Source organism: Babylonia areolata, chromosome 19 (genome assembly GCF_041734735.1).
Source record: "Babylonia areolata isolate BAREFJ2019XMU chromosome 19, ASM4173473v1, whole genome shotgun sequence".
In the NCBI taxonomy this organism is placed as follows: Eukaryota; Metazoa; Mollusca; class Gastropoda; order Neogastropoda; family Buccinidae; genus Babylonia; species Babylonia areolata.
Window position 1 is genome coordinate 20,658,264 of NC_134894.1, and position 25,710 is coordinate 20,683,973.

General features: G+C 41.4%; 2 protein-coding genes across 2 annotated transcripts in view; one reads left to right on the forward strand and one right to left on the reverse strand.

Annotated features, from left to right (window-relative positions):
* Nucleotides 1-14,825, forward strand: part of LOC143294119 (calcitonin gene-related peptide type 1 receptor-like) — a 124,382-nt gene extending 109,557 nt beyond the window's left edge. The window contains exon 15 of the mRNA XM_076605550.1: nucleotides 14,690-14,825. Within this exon, the coding sequence (XP_076461665.1) occupies nucleotides 14,690-14,825 (136 nt within the window). The remainder of the gene's footprint in view (nucleotides 1-14,689) is intronic.
* On the reverse strand, nucleotides 13,877-24,192 carry LOC143293530 (methyltransferase-like protein 27). The gene is made up of 6 exons (XM_076604446.1): nucleotides 24,038-24,192; nucleotides 22,846-23,042; nucleotides 19,704-19,838; nucleotides 19,204-19,339; nucleotides 18,186-18,278; nucleotides 13,877-15,682 (listed from the first exon to the last, which is right to left on the reverse strand). The coding sequence occupies exons 2-6, from the start codon at nucleotides 23,032-23,034 to the stop codon at nucleotides 15,498-15,500; spliced, it is 738 nt and encodes a 245-aa protein (XP_076460561.1). The 5' UTR covers nucleotides 23,035-23,042; nucleotides 24,038-24,192; the 3' UTR covers nucleotides 13,877-15,497.
* Between the last annotated feature and the right edge of the window lie 1,518 nt (nucleotides 24,193-25,710).

Consider the following 25,710-nt stretch of genomic DNA (forward strand, 5'->3'; position numbering starts at 1 on the left):
GAAAGACAGGAGGAAAGAGAGAAACACACACACACACACACACACACACAGAGAGAGAGAGAGAGAGAGAGAGAGAGAGAGAGAGAGAGAGAGAGAGAGAGAGAGAGAGAGAAAGAAAGGAACCATTTCGAAAGCTGGAAACAATGAATTAAAAACCCCATACATTTTCATGAGACTTTTTCTCTTCAGTGTTTATGAGGGCACTTCAATCTGATAAAATCACCATCATTTCCAAGCCTTTCTGTTGTTTGTTCTTGTTCCTGTTTTCAGTCTTGAAATGCGTAAATAAATAAGCGAATAAATGAATAAATAACTGAAAAAATAAGTAAATAAATAAATAGATAAACAAATAAAATAGACATCGTTTTCATGGCACCCTTTTCCTCTGTTTTGTTGTGTAAGAGCAATTCAATCTAGAAATGTCAAAACAAATAAATAAGATAAAAACACAAGAAAACATGTGAATGTTTTATCGTTCAACAGCTGTTCTTTCTTTCTTACCTTTTTTTTTATAACGTGATCCACAGAGCAGAATGGGTTAACCCCTTGGCTATTGCTGGTGGTGGTGGTGGTGGTGACTAGTATGCTCGTTAGATAAAGGCAAACTGAGACAATACTGATATCATAGGTCAGTATATCAATCACCGTTCTTTTAATCTGACTTCTTGATCGATTGATAATGATACTTACATAGCGCCTATCCTCGGTCGGAGACCAAGCTCTAAGCGCTTTACAAACACGGAGGCATTTACACAACAGGCTGTCTACCTGGGTAGAGCCGACTCTACGGCTGACATTGGGCGATCATCATTCGTTTCCTGTGTCATTCAATCAGATTTCAAGCACGCACACATACACACTCAGACAAACATGTCACTATCAACAGTTTACGTGTATGACCGTTCTTTGTTTATTTACCCCGCTATGTAGGCAGCCATACCCCGTTTTCGGGGGTGTGCATGCTGGGTATGTTCTTGTCTCCATAACCCACAGAACGCTGACATGGATCACATGATCTTTAACGTGCGTATTTGATCTTCTGCTTGCGTATTATTTCTTCCTCTTAGGACTACATTTCCTTTGTTCAACAAAATCAATGACAATGCTACACTAATCTCATGTCATCTTAGTCCATTACTCTCTTGAAATAAAACTTGTTTCGTTTCGTTTTTGTCACCAAATTTCAGCAGTCAAGAAATCTAAAAGCATGTGTTGTGATGACAAGATTTCATATACTGTATCGGCAACTGGGACGCAGATAATGACACTGTGGTGATCCCATGTTCTGTGTTCTGCGGGCGTATCAGTTATTAAGAGATTGTAACCATGGAATCGCTATGTATGTACGTTTTTTGGTGTTGTTTTTTTGTTTTTAGTTTGTTTGTTTGTTGTTGTTGTTGGGTTTGTTTGTTGTTGTTGTTTTGTTGTTGTTGTTGTTGTTTTTTGGGGGGATGGGGAGGGAGGGGGCGCTTTTTTTTAAGAATCAGTTTTTTGTGAAGTGTGTATTCAGTATTTTGATATATCTATGATATGGTCAATATTTTCCATTGTTTATGGAATTACTATTTTCGTACTTGAAAATGTTTATGACGTTAGTGTCTTGAACTGTCCTTAATCCTCGATGCATGAAGATGTATGTATATGGCATCAATGACTTCGATGGTGTGTAAGGTGTATCAAGTTGTTGATGAACTGTCTCTTGAAAATGAACATGAAATGTGGCTATATCCTCATTTCTTCCCCTCCTCTCCTCTGTGTGACTGGCGGAGTAAACGTCCACGCCTTGTAAATATCGTCTTAATGAGGTGGGTGGGGGGTGTAGATATTGCTAAGAATGTTATTTTGTAACATCCCAAGAACCGATGTTTTGAATTTTTTTGATAGTGCTATTCCTGAACGTCATACCGATTCTTTCTTAACTTAATGAGCTTTCGAACATCATTTTCACGATTCCATGTTCTGTCAAAACTATGTTTCTGAATGTTTATGAAAACATGTTTTGGGACATGCAAAATACACAGCCTGTTTGGGATAGTCATGAGATCGCAATTTTGTGTCCCGTCCCCTGCAGACCCCACCCTCCTCTCTCTCTCTCTCTCTCTCTCTCTCTCTCTCTCTCTTACTCTATCTATCTATCTATCTATCTATCTATCTACCTATCTATCGATCTAGATCTCTAGATGATGCTCTAGATTCCACTGTGTATTTGCTCATTGTATTTGTGTAATCTTTGATAAACATTGTAATGTGTCTTGACATTTGTCTCATCGATAATTGTTGTCTGACTTAGTGGTTCTGAACTGTACATCAAGTGTAACTACTTACTACTCGGGGATAGATATGATCTCAGTCTTCACTATTGATGTGTCATTCAAATATGATTTGTTTTCAAGTTCCGAATGTCAGGCCACTGTTTATTTTTCAACGTGTTTGCCCACAAAACTTATTTGAGGTGTGGTTATCTGGCTTCAGATTGTCCTGGTTGTTGTCAAATATATCGCCAGTATTAGCATCCTCTGTTATTTCACTCTTGCACAGAATAATACGGGATGGGTGTTTTTGTTTTTGGGGGTTTTTTTTTTGTTTGGGGTTTTTTGGGTTTGTTTTTTTGGGGGGCGGGGGGTGGGGCGGGGGTTGTGTGTGTGTTTCGTTGTTGTTGTTTTTTTTTGTTTGTTTGTTTTTTAATATATAAAAAATAAATAAATAAAACGTAGGCTACAATACAAAAACGTCAAAACACAGCAACCTGTAACAGAGAATGTGAAACAGGCTGTAGCACGAAGCAGCTATGCTGCTTTACTCGTGAACAAAATGGTGGAGTGCGCATGTCATCATTATTCTCGATTTTCGTGAATGCAGTATATTCGTCGACGGGCGCAATAGCCGAGAGGTTAAAGCGTTGGATTTTCAATCTGAGGGTCCCGGGTTCGAATCTCGGTAACGGCGCCTGGTGGGTAAAGGGTGAAGATTTTTCCGATCTCCCAGGTCAATGTGTGTGCAGACCTGCTAGTGCCTGAACCTCTTCGTGTGTATACGCAAGAAGAGATCAAATACGCACGTTAAAGATCCTGTAATCCATGTCAGCGTTCGGTGGGTTATGGAAATAAGAACATACCCAGCATGCACACACCCCAAAACGATGTATGACTGCCTACATGGCGGGGTAAAAACGGTCACACACGTAAAAGTCCACTTGTGCACATACGAGTGATCGTGGGAGTTGCAGCCCACGAACGAAGAAGAAGTGTATCCGTGAAGGTCAACTTCTACGCTGTCGGTGATGTAAACATGTACCTAAAATGTCTGCTGCGTGTGTGTGTATACCACAGGGTCTGATACCTTTATATAGCATAGGGACCCTGTTTTATATTCTGTTTACAAACACTTTTTCGATTGTACATTCCGTGCGTGTGTGTGTCCATCTATCTGTGTGTATCTGTGTGCGTATCGGTCTCTGACTGTCTTTGACTGTCTTTGAAACAGAATGAGCATAACCATAAACGCAAGTCGTATCTTTTTGTGAAGCGTATATCGTTCAGTCCACAAGCTTGGACACTTCCTTCGAACTGAAACTGAAACTGTCTTTTGGTATGATGAACTGTTCCTGATTTTTGTTGTTGTTGTGTTTGCATTTGTATTTGTATTTATTTTTCTTTTTATCACAACAAATTTCTCTGTGTGAAATTCGGGCTGCTCTCCCCAGGGAGAGCGCGTCGCTACACTACAGCGCCACCCTTTTTGTTTTTTTTTCTTTTTTTTTCCTGCGTGCCGTTTTATTTGTTTTTCCTATCGAAGTGGATTTTTCTACAGAATTATGCCAGGAACAACCCTTTTGTTGCCGTCGGTTCTTTTGCGTGCGCTAAGTGCATGCTGCACACGGGACCTCGGTTTATCGTCTCATCCGAATGACTAGCGTCCAGACACCCACTCAAGTTTTAGTGGAGGGGGAGAAAATATCGGCGGCTGAGCCGTGATTCGAACCAGCGCGCTCAGATTCTCTCGCTACTTCCTAGGCGGACGCGTTACCTCTAGGCCATCACTCCACTGGTGTTTTTGTTTCTTTTTTGTTTTGTCTTAACAAAATGAAGGTCTGATCAGTTGGCTTGGTTTCCGTGAAGGTCAGGAACCTACTCTTTTTCTTTTACAGTAAGATGCGGTGTAGCGAATTTGGATCAGTCCGTGCTACGTTCTGACCTCTCCTCGAAACTGAATCTGTTTTGTGTTTGATTGTTTTGGTGGGTTGAGCTACAAAAGTAATTGCCCGCATTACAAAGTTTAGCATCAACGATATTCAGTGTTCCATGGTATTTTGTATCATGTACCACGTTGACGACATGTTATGACAGGTTGTCGGTATATTTATTGTATTACATGAAGTCTTGAACGTTATACTTTTTTTTTTCGTAAAATAGACGGTCTCTGTTCTTTGCTTTCGACTGCTCGGCCGGTCTACTCCTTATGTTCCGTGAAACAGATTGTGTGTACTCTGTGTTTTGACTTTACTCCCTTTTGTAAGATGATAATGTGGAAGCGCGAACACTTACGCGTGCGTACACGCGCACAAACACGCCACGTTTTCTCACGGGCAAACCGAGCGGAAAAAAACGTTCACACACACACACACACACACACACACACACACACACACACACACACACACACACACAGGCTGCTACTGCTTGGTCGCAAGAGGGGTGGGAAAAGATCTCTTGATGTCTAGCGTGTTGCTCAGTCTGTTGTATCTGGAAAAGCCCACAGAGACGATGTTCCGTTATGAAGAAATTTGCAAAATGTTGGTTTGGAAATGATGCCGATATTCGTTTCATTTGCAAAGCATCGTGCTCTACCTTTCATGCTAGACTTACGGCCGCTCCCTCTCTCTTCCTTTATTTCTTTGAGGCGATCGATGGTGTGATGGCTTTGTACCTGTTCTTTTTGTTATTCTTTGACTTTTCTGAGGATTTCCGATTTTTCCTAGATGTAGGCCGCTCGTTGATGTTACGTTACCAGCAAGTCTGTCAGCTCGCTCATTTCCCTGAACACCTGCATGACCCGGGCAGTATGATGACCATGTAACGTTTTGAATCTGAAAGTTGCGCATTGCCTCATGCGACTCTGGGCTTCCCATTCCACTTTCAGTTTTCTGTATGCGGTTCATTGAGTCTGTTAGAATCATGGCATGTTGGTTTCCAGGCATATGGATAGATGATAGTCATATTAACTTTGTTAATATGTTGGTCTGTTCCCTTGCTTGCTTCTCTCTGTGTAGCTCCAAGTGCCGGACGAGTTGGTTGGTTGGTTGGTTGGCTGATTGGTTGGTTTTTCCTTTATGTAGGCCGCTCGTTGATGTTACGTTACCAGCAAGTCTGTCACCTCGCTCATTTCCCTGAACACCTGCATGACCCAGGCAGTATGATGACCATGTAACGTTTTGAATCTGAAAGTTGCGCATTGCCTCATGCGACTCTGGGCTTCCCATTCCACTTTCAGTTTTCTGTATGCGGTTCATTGAGTCTGTTAGAATCATGACATGTTGGTTTCCAGGCATATGGATAGATGATAGTCATATTAACTTTGTTAATATGTTGGTCTGTTCCCTTGCTTGCTTCTCTCTGTGTAGCTCCAAGTGCCGGACGAGTTGGTTGGTTGGTTGGTTTCCTTTTTCATTCCTTCTTTCGTTCCATCGTTCATGCATGAGTCGGGTTTCTTTCTCTCTTTTTTTTCTTTCTTTTCTGTTCTTTCCTCTCTCCCTTTCTTTCATGCAGGCCTCTGGTCCCTGGAATTACGTCCCCTGTCCTGACAAAACCACTGATCCGGAACTTGTTTCCACCTTCACTCCACATCAGGGAGTGACTTTGATTAACATTTCAGAAAATGATTGTGATCGTGACTATAAAGCGAAATGATGATAATGATAGTAATTATATTGGTAATCATTGTGTACTGAACAGAATCGTGTATTTTGTTTTCTTGTTAGGGTTTTTTTTTCTCCAAATATGTCTGTCAAACTTATCCGCAGTGAATGCTATCGAAAGGAGGAAAATAAATATTTATGTCTTTTATGACATATTTATGAGTCTGTGTGAAATATGTGCGTGAGAATGGGAACGAGGATTTTTCTTTGTTTGTTTGTTTGTTGTTGTTGTTTTTTTTGTTTTTTTGTTTCTTTTCTTCTTTTTTTTTTTTTTTTTTTTTTGGGGGGGGGGGTGTTTGTTTGTTTGTTTTTCTTCTTCTTTTCATGAGTGAAGTGGACAAAGTCAAAATCTCGTGACATCCAGCCCGAGAAAACACAGTGGAAAAAAAACCCGTCAAAATGATTACGAGAAAAGACACATGCGATTGCTGAAACATAGGGCGCACTCATACATTTATCGATGTACACCTGCATGCACATACATACATCCATGATGAATATCCTCATGATGCTAATATACTGGCATCCATTTATCCATCTATACACACACGCGCGCACGCGCACGCGCACGCGCGCGCGCATACATGCATTCATACATACACCTTAGAATCAATAAAAAATGTGCGCAACTAAATATACAATCCACCACCAAAATTTATAATGTTTGGGCCCTTCAGCCTATAAAATTAGTGCACTTTAACAAATGCATTGTAAAGAAAAATAATTTATGAGATTATCTTTAAATGGCAGTGATAAGTTCTTCTCCGTGTTTCAGTAGATGAATTATACATTGCTAAGTATATGTAATGCGTGTAGTTTCGCAACAAAGCCGAGTGTACAACAACACATAGACTGCACATTTAATGTAAATGTTTTTGCTAAGTATTCATCCCTGACTGGTCTGTAATCTTCGCAGTGCATGATAAATTTTGATAGTTATATATCCAAAGATGTTGTTTACGAGGCACCTTTCATGTTCAAGTCATTGAAGATACCAGGTCTGTATTTGGTGAGAGCTGTTGTGAATTTGTAATGATTATCCTTCAGTGATAGATATTGCTCTCTCTGAAGCAGAAGAAGAAAAAGAAGAAGAATACACACACACAGAGACACAGACACACACAGACGGGCGCAATAGCCGAGTGGTTAAAGCGTTGGACTTTCAATCTGAGGGTCCCGGGTTCGAATATCGGTGGCGCCTGGTGGGTAAAGAGTGGATATTTTTCCGATCTCCCAAGTCAACATATGTGCAAACCTGCTAGTGCCTGAACCCCCTTCGTGTGTATACGCACACAGAAGATCAAATACGCACGTTAAAGATCCTGTAATCCATGTCAGCGTTCGGTGGGTTAATGAAACAAGAACATACCCAGCATGCACACCCCCGAAAACGGAGTATGGCTGCCTACATGGCGGGTATAAATAAACAAAACGGTCATGCAGGTAAAATGTTAAATGTTACATGTTTGTCTGAAAGTGTAGGTGTGCGTGCCTGAAATATGATTGATTGACACAGGAAACGAATGATGAGCGCCCAATGTCAGCCGTCAGTCGGCTCTACCCGAGTAGACAGCCTGTTGTGTAAATGACTCCGTGTTTGTAAAGCGCTTAGAGCTTGGTCTCCGACCGAGGATAGGCGCTGTATAAGCATCCATATCAATCAATCAATCAGATACACACACACACACACACACACACACACACACACACACACACACACACACACACACACACATTGGGATGACAGTAATCAGAGGACTCCTCAGCAGACGGCCACTCACAGTGTGATCCAGTTTGAGTTAAGCTGAGTTTGAGCTGAGTTTATTTATTCCTATTAACTCTTTTGAGTCATAGAGAAACAAGGAAACATGACAAAAACAGGATGATGGCCACAGTGGAAGAGCGAAGATAATTTAAACAGAGGAAACAAAAGGGATAATACAAATGGGGGAAGGCTAAAATGAAATAAAACAAGAGAGGCAAGGCCTTCAAGACTCACTTGTGATACACTTTAAAAAAAAAAAAAATCTAATCGTTAAAATGTGTTCTGTATTTGTTATTATAAAGCTTCGGGTTAAAACAAAAAAAAAGTCCTAACGGCAGATTCGAACCCCACATGTTCGGGTGAGAAGAAACTGTCTTACCGAGTACACTATCGTGGCGCCTTCAATGACGTTCAAAAATATAATATTTAAACATGCTTTTTAAAGGGCGATAAATCGATTGCGGTATTTGCAGTGAGAACGCTGTTTAAATCATATTATTCTGGTGTATCTTGGGCATCCAAAAAATCTTTAAGGGCAATTAAAAATTCTTTTTAAGTCCGCGGTAAAGGGGACGTGGCTATCGCCGCAATCACACTGCAACATTTAGCCGTTTTCTCTGGATCTAGATAGATGTACAAGTTTAGTTACACTGACCCGCCGGGAATGTAGTACGACACGGTCGATCGATTCAATTTCTCTGTTATGTTCATTCTAGTTTTATAGTTTTAAGGTTGATATGAAAACTGAGTATTTTGTTAAACTAATAACATGTAGAGCCAAGTACAAGTACTTCTAAACGTCGTATGAAGTGAAAAGGACTTCATTTTGAGAAAAGTCAAGACTGGAAATTTTTTCGTTTCATCAATTCAAGGGTATTAACTCGCATGGTTTACAATTTTTAACTGTGAATTCCAACTGATTCTGTGGATATTTTTATGGCAGTTTGGGGCATAATCCAGTAAGTGATGAGGCGTTCACAAATCTTTCTCTGAATAAATATTTAACGGTCTCCTCCAACTTTCCATCACATGTTATCGTGTATTGCCGATTGAATATAGGATTGAAATGTCGATTGAATATAGGATTGAACGGACAGGTCAACAACTTGAAACAAAATGGCGTCGTTCGCGTTCGCAAAGAATATGAGCACGCGCTTTGAATGTGTATAAATATGTGTACGCAATCGATTTTTGCCCATGACCTTCAGGGCTCAGCCAATAGATCTATAAAGTCCGCTCGTCGAATTGATTTTAGTATTTTCCGAAAAAGATCACTTGGGCGAATGAACATAGTGAAAGCCCTGTACACTGAGAGTAAAACACACAAGCTTTTTTATGTATTGAGTATGATTTCAAAATGTAATGTTGAAGATGAGAAAGATCAGTTTAAAGCAAATAAAATCCCCTAGCATTAATCACAGATTAATTTCCCTTTTTTTTACTATCTGCACCAAAACGTTTGCAAAATAATTATAACTTCCATGCTTAGCAAAAGAAGTTCCTGTTTGAACAAAAAATGTTAATAATGACTGCTCTTGTTGTTGTATCAGAATATCAGATCAAAGTGCCAAGTTTAGAGAATAAAAAAAATATAAATATAACAGTAAATGCAGTTTGCATATAATTTGGCTTCTTTTTTATTTTTTTTTTGTGCCCATCCCAGAGGTGCAATATTGTTTTAAACAAGATGACTGAATTTTTCCTATTTTTATGCCTAATTTGGTGTCAACTGACAAAGTATTTGCAGAGAAAATGTCAATGTTAAAGTTTACCACGGACACAGAGAGAGGGAGAGAGAGAGACAACCGAACACTGAGTTAAAACATAGACTCACTTTGTTTACACAAATGAGTCAATAAAAGGCCATCAGTCTGATACAATGCAATAGGAACAGCGAAAACCATACTCCATAGACAAATGCACAGTTCACAACTTAGATTTTACGATAATTGTGAGTGAAGTGACTTGTTCGGCTCTGTATCTGACGAGTTGAGCCTGAACTGGGAACTGAGGAGTTAACTGGAGTATAGCAATAACAATGACATGGTGTAACAAAATAAAAGACACAATAATTTGTTATTTTAGCACCCATTTGCCAGTAACACTGTAACTGGCTTGATATATACAAAAGAGAAAAAGACATATAGAAGATATGATCGTGCAATTACAAATGGATATGTACAGGATGCAGTGTCAAAGATTAACACGTCATTATTCTAATTCCTATTCAACAAGTACAGTTAAGGCATTAAAACCTTCTTTAACGAATTTAGCAAAAATTAGCAACTTACTACTAATAGACATTAATGTTGCATATTTGTGGAAGTTGGGACGTGTTCTGTGGTGGCAAGCTGCGTAACCAAGGGAGGCAAATGCAAATATCCCTAAAGTCATTTTTTTGCGTTTACCTCCCTTCCATACCATTTTGCGCAAACGAAGTTTTCACGTGTCCATGTGTGGTTGGGCGAACGGTATGTGTGTGTGTGTGTGTGTGTGTGTGTGTGTGTGTGTGTGTGTGTGTGTGTGTGTGTGTGTGTGTGTGTGTGTGTGTGACTTAGTGTTTGCATGTTTGTGTGCACGTGTGTGTGTGTGTATGCGTGCGTGCGCGCGCGCGCGCGCGTGTGTGTGAATGTGCGCGAGCTTGAGCGTGATTGTGCGTATGTGTGTGTGTGTGGGTGGGTGTGGGTGTGGGGGTGGGTGGGTGGGTGTGTGGGTGCAAGAGGTTACCTGTACAAGTGTGTCTGCGTGCATGTGTGTTGGTAGTTAATAGACGTATACAGACCCGTTTCTAATCTTCCCATTTTCTCAAAAGTCACTGAGAAAATTGTCCTTGCCCAACTTCTCGACCACCTCAGTACCAACAACTTAAATTATCCATTTCAGTCTGTTTACCGCACCAGTCATTGCAATGAGACAGCCCCTCTCAAAATTGCTAACGATTTATTAACTTCTCTTGAAAGAACAAAATCTCTATTCTCTCCCTCCTTGATCTTTCGGCCGCCTTTGATACTGTTGATCACCAGATTCTCCCCAACCGTCTGAAATGCACTTTTGGAATCTGCGATCTCGCTCTCTCATGGTTCCGCTCTTATCTGTCTGACTGGTCCAATGTTGTTTCTGTTTGCGGTCTTTCATCCTCCCCTCCCGACGTACAGTTTGGTGTGCCACAAGGCTCCGTGCTTGGGCCCAATCTGTTTGTTCTCCATGCACACCCGATTTCCACCATTCATCATTTGTTGTCCCACCATAGCTTTTCAGATGACAGCCAGCTGTACCTGCCGGTACCTTCGTCTCTCCTTCCCTCTCTCATTGACTCTACTCAGGCCTGCATCTCCGATCTGAAGGCATGGATGACTGAAAACAAGCTTAAATTAAATGAGGATAAAACTGAAATCATGATTATCACCCCACAAAGACTTTGCCACTCAGTCTCTCTTCCTTCCTCAGTCTCCCTCAGCGGCACCGACATTCCTCTTTCCTCTTCCGTCCGCAATCTTGGTGTCATACTCGACCAGTCTCTTTCCTATCAGCAGCAAATATAATATGTAAACTGTGTTACCTTGAAATTCGCAGAATTGCATCCATTCGTCATCTCCTGACTGAAGATGCAACCAAAACTCTCCTCTGTGTCTTTGTGCTGTCCCGCATGGGTTATTGTAATTCCCTACTTGTTGGTTCACCCAGCTACCTCATTGCTAGGCTTCAGAAAGTCCAGAACTATGCTGCTGGTCTTGTCTTTTGTTCCTCTAAATTTGATCACATCTCTCCTCTCCTTCATGCTTTACACTGGCTCCCAGTACAAGAAAGAGTTATTTACAAAGTCGCCTCTCTTTTTTTCATGTCCATTGAGGCTTCTGGTCCACAGTATCTTTCTGGTCTCATTCATCCTTACATACCCTCACGCCAACTCCGCTCTTTTTCTGACACCCGGATCCCTCCTGTTCGAACCAAAACATATGGCCAACGCAGTTTTTCATTCCAAGCCCCTTTTTTTGGAATCAACTTCCTCAGCCTCTCCGTCACTCATCTTCGCTGCAATCTTTCAAATCCAGTCTGAAGACCCACCTTTTCCCCTCCTGATTATTCTCAACACCTCATCCCTTTCCAGTATGAACTAAAATGACTGTTAGTGACTGAGTGAGTTTTGATAGTTTCATAATTTGTTGGTAGTATTTTTGATTGAGTACTATTTACTGTTGTGTGCTATGACTTGTGTGTGTGCGTGCGCATGTGCTTGTGTGCATTGTGGGTGTGGGGGGGAAGGCAGCGGGGGCTGGGGGGGGGCTGAATAATTTTTATGATGTTTGGAATCTTGTGTTCAATTTTTCCTTTTTGATATTTACATATATGTTCTATTTGTAAACGCATTGGGCTTACTTTCAAGATTAGGCGTAAATGCTCATCATCATAATAATAATAATACGTATTAGCTTATATGTGTATTTGCGTTTATTTGCGTGTATTTGTATGTACGTATGTATCTATGTATATATGTATCACGTTTGTATGTATGTATGGATACCTGTATCTGTGCACGTATTCATGCATGAATGCACAAATGACTGAATGTAAGCATTTACGAGATAGGCAGGTGAGTAGCTGTATGTATGTACATACACACACACACACACACACACACACACACACACACACACACACACACACACACACATATATATATATATATATATGTATATATATATATATATATATATATATATATATATATATATATATATATATATATATATATGAAAATAGAGAGAAATGTGTTGTTTAATGTCTTAAATGAAGAGACGACCAAAATAATTGTTAAACACATATATCTGACCAAGAAAGGGGTGTGAATGATTACTAAGGATCTCTATGAGATTTGAAGCATCTGATATCATATTGAGAAGGAATGAATCCTTTAATTTTCTGTCGTTTATGCCATGGCTCTGGGGGTATGATGGAAAGCATTATGATGGAAATATGGTCCAGCCTAAGTATTGCAACACCGCGTCGTTGTCGTCGTCGATTAACTCACTCAGTACGGCCAGTCCTCTCTTCTCCTCTACACAGACCCCTCGGATGTCCAGTGGGTGTCTGAATGACCCAAGCTTTAGCTTCCGTCGTCAGAATTGTGGTATTCTTTGTCAACATTCACCTCTTCAGTATAAGAGCCTTCCGCTTGCAATATTTTGATGATGGTAATTGGGGTGAAACGCTGTTAACGTCGTCTCTTTCGCCGTTCGTATGGAGAGAGTTAATGTGCATGCATACTCTTTTCGTGTGGCATTTTGCACCTACGGGTGCATGCTGTCGCGATTAGATTTATATGATTACAGGAAGGCGTAGGCGTCTTTGAAAGAGATGTCGTTATCCCGTTACTCATTGTGGTTTTTGTGTTGTTGGTGGTGGTTTGTTTTGTTTTGTGTGTTTTTTTTGAGCAGATGTGGTGCAGCGTTTATGGATAAGTCCCGCACGCATCGACACCTCCTTGAAACTGAAACTGAGCGAAGCTCACTGTCACAAAAGAAAGAGAAGTGCAAGAATGGATCATTGTGTCGTGTGTGTGTGTGTGTGTGTGTGTGTTGCGTGCGTGCGTGCGTGCGTGTGTATGTGTGTGTGTGTGCACGCGCAAGCGCGCAGATAGGTATTGTTGAGTTTTGCTTTGCAGTGGGGATACAGATCGTTTGTGTTTGTTTGTCTGTTTCTCTGTCTTTCCATAGTGTCTGTCTGTCGGTCTGTTTGTCTATCTGTCCATCTCTCTCTCTCTCTCTCTCTCTCTCTCTCTCTCTCTCTCTCTCAAACACACACACACACACACACACAACCACATTGATACTCAGAAGCACGCATGCACGCAGCAGTATACAGAATAAGTTCAGTTCCAACGACGTTTGTTTCAAGTCTTTTTTCTTTTCTTTTTTTATTGTGGCTGTTGAAGAATCAGATCCTCTTGGAAGAGAATACCATAGTGAAACACATGCTACAATAAACACAACCAACCAGCCCAACTACACCTGAAGGCACTATACAATAGTACTATTCAAGTTAATTCAATCTACATCACAAATTCCCAAGGTCCTACAACAAAGCAAATTTACCGACCGTTTCACACAGATATAAAAAAAAAAAAAAATTGAAACCTGAAGATCCTCAGTCTAGTAGTTTACTCTGAGTAAAATTGTCGAAGAAGAACGTCACTGGGGTTTCTTCTTCCTTTTTTTTTTTTTTTTTTTTTTTTTTTTTTTTGGTACATATTTTACTATGACAATTTTATCCCTGGCCAACGTTTTCTGGGAGTGGTTGGCTGGTTGTGTGGCTGGTTGGTGTTGTTGTTGTTGTTGTTGTCTGTTGTTGTTGTTTTTTGTTTGTTTTTGTTTTTTTATCGTCTCAGCGTGTTGAATCGGACAGGTGTCGGCTGACAAAAGGAACAGCCTGACGTGGCCCTTGCGATGGACTGGGCATTAAACCTGTCATGAATGATAAACATTGTATTGTATTGTATTGTATTGTATTTCTCTTTTTGTCACAACAGATTTCTCTGTGTGAAATTCGGGCTGCTCTCCCCAGGGAGAGCGCGTCGCTATACTACAGCGCCACCCATTTTTTTGTATTTTTTTCTGCGTGCAATTTTATTTGTTTTTCCTATCGAAGTGGATTTTTCTACAGAATTTTGCCAGGAACAACCCTTTTGTTGCCGTGGGTTCTTTTACGTGCGCTAAGTGCATGCTGCACACGGGACCTCGGTTTATCGTCACATCCGAATGACTAGTGTCCAGACCACCACTCAAGGTCTAGTGGAGGGGGAGAAAATATCTGGTCCTCTAGGTTGGGGAGGGTTTTTTTTCTATTGTTAATCGCCCCCTCTCCTTGGTATAAAAGCCTAATATAGGCTATTTTCAACAAGGAGAGAATTTTCATTTCATTTCATGTTGGGGGTTTTGGACGCGGCTTTGTTCCGGAAACAGCAACAGAGGAGACCAGCACTGTCTCGTGTGACGTGTGACGGACCTCGAGAGTCAAGAGAACTCCCAGACCCTGAAGCCACACCTGGGCCACCATTCAGAGACTGGCCCCAAAGCAGACAAGACTGACGACGGTTCTTCGTTTCTGCCTGACATGCCATGCCAGAGGGGCACAGTGGGCAGTAAGTGAGCAATAAATAATGCGACATTTCCTGATCGGAGCGAGTGGGAGTGTGTAACTCCGTGACGCACATGGGGGGAACGTCACCGGACAAAAAACACAAGCCCTCGCGAACGATTTTTTCATCCCTCGACTTTAGCCAAAATACCCTATATGCATAGTATAATTACAGGGTCTTCGCTTTAGCTTCCAGGGATGGACTGTGACATCTGAGGACAGAGATTTTCCTGTCATGTTACAATAATTACGAGCAGTCTAAACCAGTGGAAAGCGGATGGTTCTCCGCTACTTTGACAATGATGACTGTTCTTGTTTCTGTTCTTGTTCCGCCTAGCATCACATAACTGGTGAAAAGACGTTAAAGAACAAAAGAACGAATGAACTGTTCTTGTTTTTATTTCGGGAGAGAGCTAATGTTCGTGAAGAGGTGAGAGAAAAAAAGAAGAAAAAACACCTGGACTCTCAACCATTGACGCCAAAGCGTAAAGGATGAGAAGGAACATCGAAAAAGAAGTCTTTGGTACATGTACCGTTAACCGTTGACTGTTGACAAGCGATGATAATGATGATGATGATGATGACGATGAAGCAGATCCGATTAGTGAGGTAGGCGCAACGTGTATGTGCGTGTGTGTGAGTGTGTGTGTTTGTGCGAGCCTTGCAAGAGCCTCCCTCTCTCCCTTAGAGCACCTGGTGCACCAGCATCAGCCCGTCCCGCCCCTTGAGGAAGTTGGGGAATGTGGTTCTGGCCACCTCCCTCCACTTGCCGTCAGACTCCAGCTGCTCCATCAGCTTCTCCAGCCGCCCCACGTAGTCCGAGCACTTGGCCAGGTTCTCCGCCCGCGTCATGTTCAGGATGTACCCGCCTGCAACACATCACCGTGTATGTATGAGTATATGTGTGCGTGACTGAAACCTGATTGAATGACACAGGAAACGAATGAAATTGAGAGTCCAAATGTCAGCCGTCAGTCGGCTATTCCTGGGTAGGCAGCCTGTTGTGCAAATGACCTCGCGTTTGTAAAGCGCTTACAGCTTGGTCTCCAGCTATATAAGTATCCATATGATCATCATAATCACCATCACCAGTTTGTTTCTCAAGGAGGCGTCACTTTTCTCCTCTTATCGTCCTCTCCTCACGTCTCTTCATATTCGCCGACGACGATGACATGTTAAGTTGCCCAATGTCACCAGTTCAGTTCAGTTCAGTTACTCAAGGAGGCGTCACAGCGTTCGAACAAATCCATATACGCTAAACCACATCTGCCAGGCAGATGCCTGACCAGCAGAGTAACCCAACGTGTTTCGTTAGGTCTTCAGGGCATGCTTGTGTTCCTATCAGAGAGGAAATCGTCTACAGAATTTTGCCAGAGGATCGACAATACTTTTGTTGTCATGGGTTCTTTTTTAGTGCGCCAAGTGCGCGTTACACATGGGACTTCGGTTTATCGTCTCATCCGAATGACTGGACGTTCGGTTTGATTTTCCAGTCACATTTGGGGGAAGGGCAAGAATGGGATTCGAACCTAAACCCTCACGGACTCTGTATTGCCAGATGAGCTTCTTAACCATTCTGCCACCTTCTTCTTTCCTGCACACATCCAACATCTACATCTACCACATCCAATCGACTAAAATCACGCAGATGGACAGACGTCAAACCGAAGAAAAGCACACGTCCACATCCAACCAAAAGCACGAAGCGGAGATCATCAAATCCAAACGGAAATTATCCAACCTCGTTATATCAACCCTTTGACGGGTGCTGAAAAATGATGTTCTAGTAAGTGAAGGGCTTATGAAAGAGCTTACAGGTCAGGATGTCAGTGAAAGGCTGTCACCGCGCTGAGATATGAAAGAGCTTACAGGTCAGGATGTCAGTGAAGGGCTGTCACCGCTCTGAGATATGAAAGAACTTACAGGTCAGGATGTCAGTGAAGGGCTGTCTCTGCGCTGAGTTATGAAAGAGCTTACACGTCCAGATGTCAGTCACAAGTCTGTATTTGGATTTCTTATCGAGGTTAAAAAACATCAATTACATCACTGAAATGTACTCAACATGTATTTCACAAATATTCTACACCTTGAATACCAAGTTCCTGACAAAATATAAACTCCCACGACAATATCTAAACTCAAAGTGCAATCCAGCATTTCGAAAACAAATTTAGGAAACTATAAAAAGAACTAAGCAGCTCTCCTTTTACAGTCGTTGATTACAAGACAGCAAGCAACAAAAATAAACAGCGACAAATCAGGAAAAATACATTGCTTTAAAACTACACAGATTAAACTATGCTGATGCATGTACAACACGACTGAACCGTATACAAAACGACACAGAATAAAATCGTCCTTCAAACAACACAAAATAAAACAACATTCACACAGAGAGAGAGAGTCCTTGGAACATATGCATGCAAAACCACACACATCGCGACACAAGAAAGAAAGGGAGAGAATACCGTTGTCCTGTTGTGAATGTGAGATGAGTTATTTCCCTTATATTGTGGACTGCATTCACGGTTATTGTCATGTTTCCTTGTTTCTCTATGACTCAAAAGAGTTAATGGGAATAAACAAACTCTGAAACATACACATACAGATATATGTATGTATGGGGGGTGGGGGGGGGGGTGTTGTTGTTTTTTTTCCCGGCCTGTGTGTCACGTGTGGCTGCGATTGTTGGTCGGTGGAGAGAGGAATGGAGCGGTATTAGTATGAATACCTGGTGTGCGTGCGTGTGTCGGTGTGTCTGTGTGTGTGTGTGATCCGTCTATATTATGATGCGAAAAGGAAAATGAATGTTATGGAGTGTATCTGCATCAATGTATGTACGTGTAACTGTATTTGTAAACGCTCTGGGCTCTCTGGAGAAAGGGCATCCAAATATTCATTATTATTATTATCATTTTTTATTAAAATAACAAATCATTGTGCATTTTTATTTTGTTACACTATGCCATTGTTGTTGCCACCCTCCACCTCACACCCCCCACTTCCCACGTCAGGCTCAACTAGTCAGATACAGAGTCCAACACTTCAGTCACATTTGTTTGCGATTCCAAGTTGTGATCTGTGCGTTTGATTACGGAGTATTGCTTTCGCTGTTCTTATTGTATTGCGTATCAAACTGTCTGATTTCCTTTGACCTTTTATTTTGTTGTTGTTGCTGTTGTTACCTCCCCTGTTGTCCCTTTTGTTTGGAATACGTTCGCTCTTCCTCTGTTGCCGTGCTCACGTTATCGTCATGTTTCCTTGTTTCTCTATGACTCAAAAGAGTTAATGGTATAACCTCATTGTCGTAGAACTTTTTCTTTTTTTTTTAAACCTAGTCTGGTAGAAGAAAGACCCATTCTCTCGCTGTACCTGGTTTGACAAGACGAATCATTTCGTGGAGAGCAGAGCAAGGAATCTGGTTCTCGCCCATACCACCGCAGATGACCATGGAATCATAGGAATCTGGAATCACACCACAACCATCCTGAAAAAAACACACACCACTAACAATTTAAGGCACAAACAATACAGGCAACAATACAGGTGTTGATAGTGGTGGTGGTGGTGTTGCTGTTGTTGATGAATTATGTCTTTGTCATTGAAGGGATGAGAGGGTCCATACTGGATTATTTTCTGAATTCTGAAACACGTCTCCGTTGATTTTGTTGTTGATAGGGATCCATGCTGAATGTTCTCTGGATCCTTCGTCTTCGTTGATTTTGTTGTTGTTGTTGTTGTTTTTAATCTGTGTTCACAGAGAGAACTCAGAACTCAAAACGTTTTTTTATTCAAGGAGTAAGATTTTGGACATGGCCCATTCTTCCAACCTGTCCTTGCTAATCTACATCAGTTACAATAACACATATGTATTTAATGAGAGACAGAGAGAGAGAGAGAGAGAGAGAGAGAGAGAGAGAGAGAAGAGGCTGTGTGTATCTATGACTGTGTGTGTGTGTGTGATTGATCTTTTTTTTCTTCTTTTTTGATAGAATGTCTGTGTGACAAAAAAATTATAATGTTCAAGATAAACAAAAAAGCAGTAGCTAAACAATTTGAGCAGATCTATATATTAGTGTGTGTGTGTGTGTGTGTGTGTGTGTGTGTGTGTGTGTGTGTGTGTGTGTGTGTGTGTGAAAATGTGTGAGTGTGTGTATGTTTATGTGTGTGCGTGTGTTTATGTGTGTGTGTGTGTGTGTATGAATGAGTGTGCATGTTTGTGAGTGTTAATGTATGTGCGTGTGTGTTTCGCGAGCGCGCGCGCGCGTATGTGTGTAATCGTTTGTTTGGTTTTTCTAACAGTGATAAAAAATGGAAATAGAAAAAGAAAAAAAGACCGGAGCTTCCTTCGGTCTACCACACAACAAATCAGTCAGTCATTCAGACTGACCCTTCTCGATGGGCAGTTCCTTGTCATCGATGTACTCTGTGAAGAGTCGCCCGTAGATGCCTCTCCTGGAGGCCACGTTCAGCATGCCCTGACTGGGGTCCAGGGCGTCCATGTTCCGGAACCCTTCCTTGTGCATCTGTGTTCAGGCAAGGCAAGGCACAACGTTTCATTTAGACCTCTATTCCATGTGTCCCCCGCCCCCTGGCTTTGAAACGATACACAATGAACATTTTTTAACACACATGATACAAACAAAAGGTGTGGTGTCAAAAAGTAAACAAACAACAGCACAAGTTCACCCGAGTAAGCAAGCAAATGCACATTAACAAGCCTTTTTTTCTGAATAGACAGTTTCAGTCTCAGTTCTAGGAGGAACACACACACACACACACACACACACACACACACACACACACACACACACGCACGCACGCACGCACGCACACACACGCTCGTGCACGCACCCACCCACCCATCGCCCCACACACAACTTTTCTCACCTCAACCCCGACCAGACCTGTGCCAGCGGCCACATCCAAGATCCGAACACTCTCCCTCTGGCTCTGTTCAGGATACAGACTGCTGATCGTCTTGGCCACCTGCTGGGGGCCCGCGTATTGAAAGGCATTCACGTACTGAAATCAGAGACACTCGGGTTAGACAGGAAAAAGGAAAAGCAAATACTAGATAAAGTAAAATGATTCGTTATTGAAACATTCCACTTACTGAAATCATGGAAACCGCAAGCTTATAGGCTTCTGAGGTCTTAGTATGCACAGGTACCCCTAAAGCCAGTTTCACAGCTTTACTGTCAATTATTCGCAGCTTCTTTAGAAACGTCGGCGGAGCAGAAAAGAAAATTTCTTGACCGTAGGTCAATCTCGATCTTACGAGAGATGTCGCTAAATGTAAAAGAATTTTGGAGTCTTGTCCCCAAGGAGAGTGACTTACATTTTTTTAAGAAATTTAGACTTTTAACTGCTTTAGTCACCATTGAATCAATGTGTTTCTTCCAGTTTAGTTTTGAAGTAAATAGGATCCCAAGAAATTTTATTTCCGACTTGAAAAATATTTCACGTCATCCCAAAAAAATCGTGGCAGTTTGCTGGGATTATAACCATTATTAAAGAGGATCAAATGTGTTTTTTCTACAGAAAACTCAAAACCATTAGAGTTGCATATAGCTACTCAGTCTATCGAGTTCACCCTGAAAATGTTTCTGTACATAATTGATGTAATGTAGGCTTGTCCTTTTCCCCAAGGATGTCTGAATCCATTTAGCAACATCATCAGCATACTGAGCCAGCTTGGTAGATGATGAAAAACATGTGTGTAAATCATAGAGCATAATGTTGAACAACAATGGAGAAATAATGGATCCCTGTGGGATTCCCATGTTTATAGGCCTAGAGATTGATAAAATTACTCCCACTTTTGCCACTATATATCTCCCACTTAAAAAGGTTTTAACATAGTCATAAACATGACACGACAGACCAATTTGTTTCAGCTTAAATAACAGTCTGCTATGTCATACTCGGTCATAAGCTTTGATAGTTTTATCTTAAAATCCGCATTTTTATGGACTTTTCCCATTTGTAATTTTACAGGCTCAGCAGCCTTCGTTTATTTTATAGCCATGCTTTAAATGCCCATATTAAAACTGAAGAAGGTGAAGCCCGGCGCTTCCTTTTTTGAGGAAGTGTCCGGGTTTGTTCCAATGTACCTTTTATTTACCTGTGTGCTAGCTGAATCGGTAGCGTAAGCAGCACGGACTTGAAGTTGTGTACCTTTTGAATGGAGAGGGTTACCACTCTTTACTATTTGTTAATCATTTCATCTCCTGGCCTCATTATTTGTTAATTTCCTGGAGAAGGTGAAGGTTTTATGTCAAGGTCCTGTAAAGATAGTCCATGTCCTACTTTGGGACTCAACGCAGCAGATAACGAAGAGTGACACTCGCTCGTATCAGAAACGGTTACACAAAGCATCGTGAGTCCAGCTGACTGACTGTTATTCTGATAGCTATAGCATGATGGTCTGGGTGTTAGTCATTTAGATAAGACGACAAACTGAGGTCCCCTGTGCAGTGCGCACAGAGCGCACGTTAAAGAAATTACGGCAACAAAAGGGTTCTGTCTGGCAAAAATCTGTATGAACTTACTTAATAGTAAACCAGAATGAGCGCTCGTTAAAGAACCCACGGTAACAAAAGGGTTCTCCCTGGCAAAACTCTGTAGGAAAATTAAATCTGACAGTAAATCAAACATACTTTGTGACAGAAAAAAAAAGATTAAAAAAAAATATGAGTGGCGCTGCATTGTGGCGACGCGCTCTCCAGGAGAAGCACCCACTGAAATTCACACCGAGAAATCTGATGTGGCGAAAAGGTAATACAATACAATACAGAAAAGACAAGGCAAAACCAGAAATTTATCTCATGAGCCCCTTGTGGGTATTGAAACATTGCACACATACATCTTTTTCACACACCATTATACAAAAAGTGATGTCAAAAGACACACAAAAAAAACAACAACACCACAACAAGAAAACCTCACTCGAGCAAACAATAATACATTAATAATGCAACTTTTCTCCTCTAAAGCACGAGACAAAATCATTTTCCTTACCAGTGCAAAAAGAAAGAAAAAGAAAATCAGCAGAAATCAGTAGAGACAAACCATTAATTTTTTTTACATTTATTCTTTTGTTTTTAGCGCAAATAGTCTAGTAGCAAAATTCTATGAAGAGAGAGTTGACGGGAGACCGCTCCCACTACAGACAGACATTAGCCCCCACTATAGACAGACATTAGCCCCCACTATAGACAGACATTAGCCCCCACTATAGACAGGCATTAGCCCCCACTACAGACAGACATTAGCCCCCACTTGATCGAAGAGAAGTTATAAGTGGTTTCGTCATAGGCCTTCACTGAACGCTGTGCGTCCATGGGCAACAGACAAACAGGCAGACAGGTGAAAGAGAAAAACAGGATATACCCGCCTGGTCATAGTTATCTATCACGTGGAGTGATGGCCTTGAGGTAACGCGTCCGCCTAGGAAGCAAGAGAATCTGAGCGCGCTGGTTCGAATCACGGCTCAGCCGCCAATATTTTCTCCCCCTCCACTAGACTTTGAGTGGTGGTCTGGACACCAGTCATTCGGATAAGACGATAAACCAAAGTCCCGTGTGCAGCATGCACTTAGCGCACGTGAAAGGCAACAAAAGGGCTGTCCCTGGCAAAATTCAATAGAAAAATCCACTTCCATAGGAAAAACAAATAATACTGCACGCAGGAAAAAACGCAAAAAATGGGTGGCGCTCAGTGTAGCGACGTGCTCTCCCTGGGGAGAGCAGCCCGAATTTCACACACCCACATGTCATAGTTATCACCGGTGTTGTCTTAGGCCTTGACGCAGCGCTTTGTGTCAATCGGCAACAGACAGACAGACAATCAGACAGATAGACAGACAGACAGATAGACAGCAGAGGAAAAGAGGACCCGCTCACCTGGTCTAGTTATCGCTGGTGTCGTCTTATGCCTTGACGGAGCACTTTGTGTCAATCGGCAACAGACAATCAGATAGACAGACAGACAGACCGATAGACAGCAGAGGAAAAGAGGACCCGCCCACCTGGTCATAGTTGTCGCTGGTGTCGTCGTAGGCCTTCACGGAGCGCTCAGCGCCGATGCCAGGCTTGATGTAGAAGTTGATGGCCTCCACTGCTTCCTTCTCCAGTCTGCCTCTCGCCCCCGGCCCCTCCCCCACCTTCAGCACGCTGGCTGCCACTCCGTTCATGATGCTGTCGACTGTTCCGTTCATTCTGATGTCTGCACACACACACACACACACACACACACACACACACACACTATTATATTTTCATGTCGTAAAATTCCAATCAGTATTGATAAGTTGATTATCAAGATATACATAATTATCGCCACCATCACCACAGCATCATAATCATCATCATCACCACCACAGCATTATCATCTTTATGAATCCGACTGGAAATTATTTGTGAATGTACAGGCACGTCACTCACCCAACACAGTCTCTCAGTCAACAGTCTGACTCCAACGCACACATCGTCATGACAAAGGTGAAACGAGAAAGTCAACAAGTAAAACATACTAAGCTGAGTGAAAACAGCTGGGAAAGTAATAAAACGAAGCAACTTGATTTATCATGCGGTAAAAGAGATTATGTTCTACAGTGACGCGTCTTATAACATTTTTTTTTTTAATTGGTGAATCTTTGTGCAAGATCATGGTGGTGTTGCTAACATTATGATGATGAAATGTTAGTGAAATGTCCGATATCTATCGTAAACACTTTGTTCTTGTGTGACTGTTGAATCAAAATGATGTTTTAAGGTTAGCCTCATTGTTATTGTTACCGTTATCATCATTATTGTTATTGCAGGGAGAAAATAGAAGACTGGAGAATGCCTAAAATCTTAATCATTGACAAAAAAAAATTGAGTCATGAGTCTTGTATATCCGTCGACAAAACAGTCAATGATGATTACCAAAACTTTCCCTTCAGCTTTTTATTTGTTTTAGCATGACCAACAACATGACAGTGTTGCTACCATTTGGTATTTTAGTTGTGAAACAAAATGATATGTACATCGTCACTCTCCCAACCCCTCAAGCCCGTCTCTTATTCATTGTTGGAGAAATGTCTTGTGGTATATTTGTTTATCTCTAAATATAAGGATAAAAGTCACTACTGAATCTACATTAATTTTCTCCATTGGATTATCCGTACAAACAGCAAGATAATTATGTATTAGAAAATTAATAAACAGCGAACCAACCTTTTTTTGTTCTTGCTGTTTTGCACTCACAAGTTTTGTTTCACAGAGGAGAGCTGCTAATGAACTCAAAATTGTTGAAGAGCTTGAGTAGTTCAGCTGGTATTCGTCTTGACTCCTCTGATGCTCAACTGATGTCAACGAGTGCAGAAAGTGAACAGTTCATGCTGAGCACTGTAATTTATAGCATGTCAGCAACAAATCAAAACCAAAAAAAAACAAAAAAACTTTCCGTTCCCTCCCTTGTCATGAGCGAAACGACCTGGTTAGAAATTGGTAAGCCCTACGATAGCACAAGCACAACCAATGAAATCAGACCGTATCTGTGACATAACGGCACTCAGCACTGGATGGTCGAGTGATAGTCACTCCTTTCTCTTCAGGTTGGCGCGTGACACTATCTCCATTTCTGCTAAGGGCGCTGGCCTTCAGCTGAAGGAAGCCTGGTATATTTCGTTCTCAGGAGGGACTGTTTGTTCTTGGAGGTAGGCTCTCAAGGCCTGACTAGTACGTTGGTTTAATGCTGCTCGGTTTCGTGTGAGGCTTTTTGTGTTGTTTTTTGTTTTTTGGGGGTTTTTTATCTATTGCCTCCTTCAAACTAAACCTGAAACTCGAGTTACTGTAACTTTGTTGATAATTCCCATCCTTCTGACAAGCTGATGGCTTTTAGCTCTTGTGATCCCCGTGCATGTAAAACTTTTGTTCAGTTGCGGTGCCACATTGTGAAGTAAATAAATCACGCACAAGCACTGAGCCCTCTCAAGACGAAAGACAATTCATGCTATTTTTTATAAGAAACCCCGTGGGAGCGCATGAAACTGTTGTATATATCATATAACTTTTTTTTTTTAAGAAACATGTTTAGCCATGCAAACTGGTCGGATGAGAGAGATTGTATCTGATACACGTGGAGGAAAACAAACTATGTATCTTTTAACTAAGCAACATGTAAAATATTTATTATCATTTATCATACACATGAAGGAAGTGAATGTTAATAAGACATATTCACAATTGCTTCCGACAGTCTGTAAATCATCTCAACACTATTTGACAATGTCAGACAGGTAGACAGACAGACAGACAGACGGGCGGGTAGACAGACACGGAGAGAGTGGCGGAACAGCACACACAAACCTCTTATCAAAACCGTTGACACCACGTTACACAGACATTGTGGTTCACCCAGACACAGTGACCCCTTGAGCGCTGATGATGATGAGGAGGAGGAGTTTAATGTTCAATGTCCAGTCACACAACTGCTGAATGGAGACATTTTGTTTGCTGTGTTTTGTTTTTGGTTGGTTGGTTGGTTGTTCTTGTTTGTTTCGTTTTTTTGTTTGTTTTTTGTTGTTGTTGTTTTGGTTTTTTTGGGGGGGTTATGGGGTTTTACACACACACACACACACACACACACACACACACATATATATATATATATATATATATATATATATATATATATATATATTGAAAGTTATCAATTAAAAGGCAGAAGAGAAGGGAGTGTTGAATGTTGAGCTGGGGGAAAGCGGGTAGAAGGGGGGCGGGGTGTGGAATAAACGGTGGGTATTGGAAATAAATATTATGATACAATTACAACAAATTACTAAATGGACTTCGTAAAAGAGAAGTCGTTAATCTAACCAAAGAAACAACTGATACTGAAAGCAGAA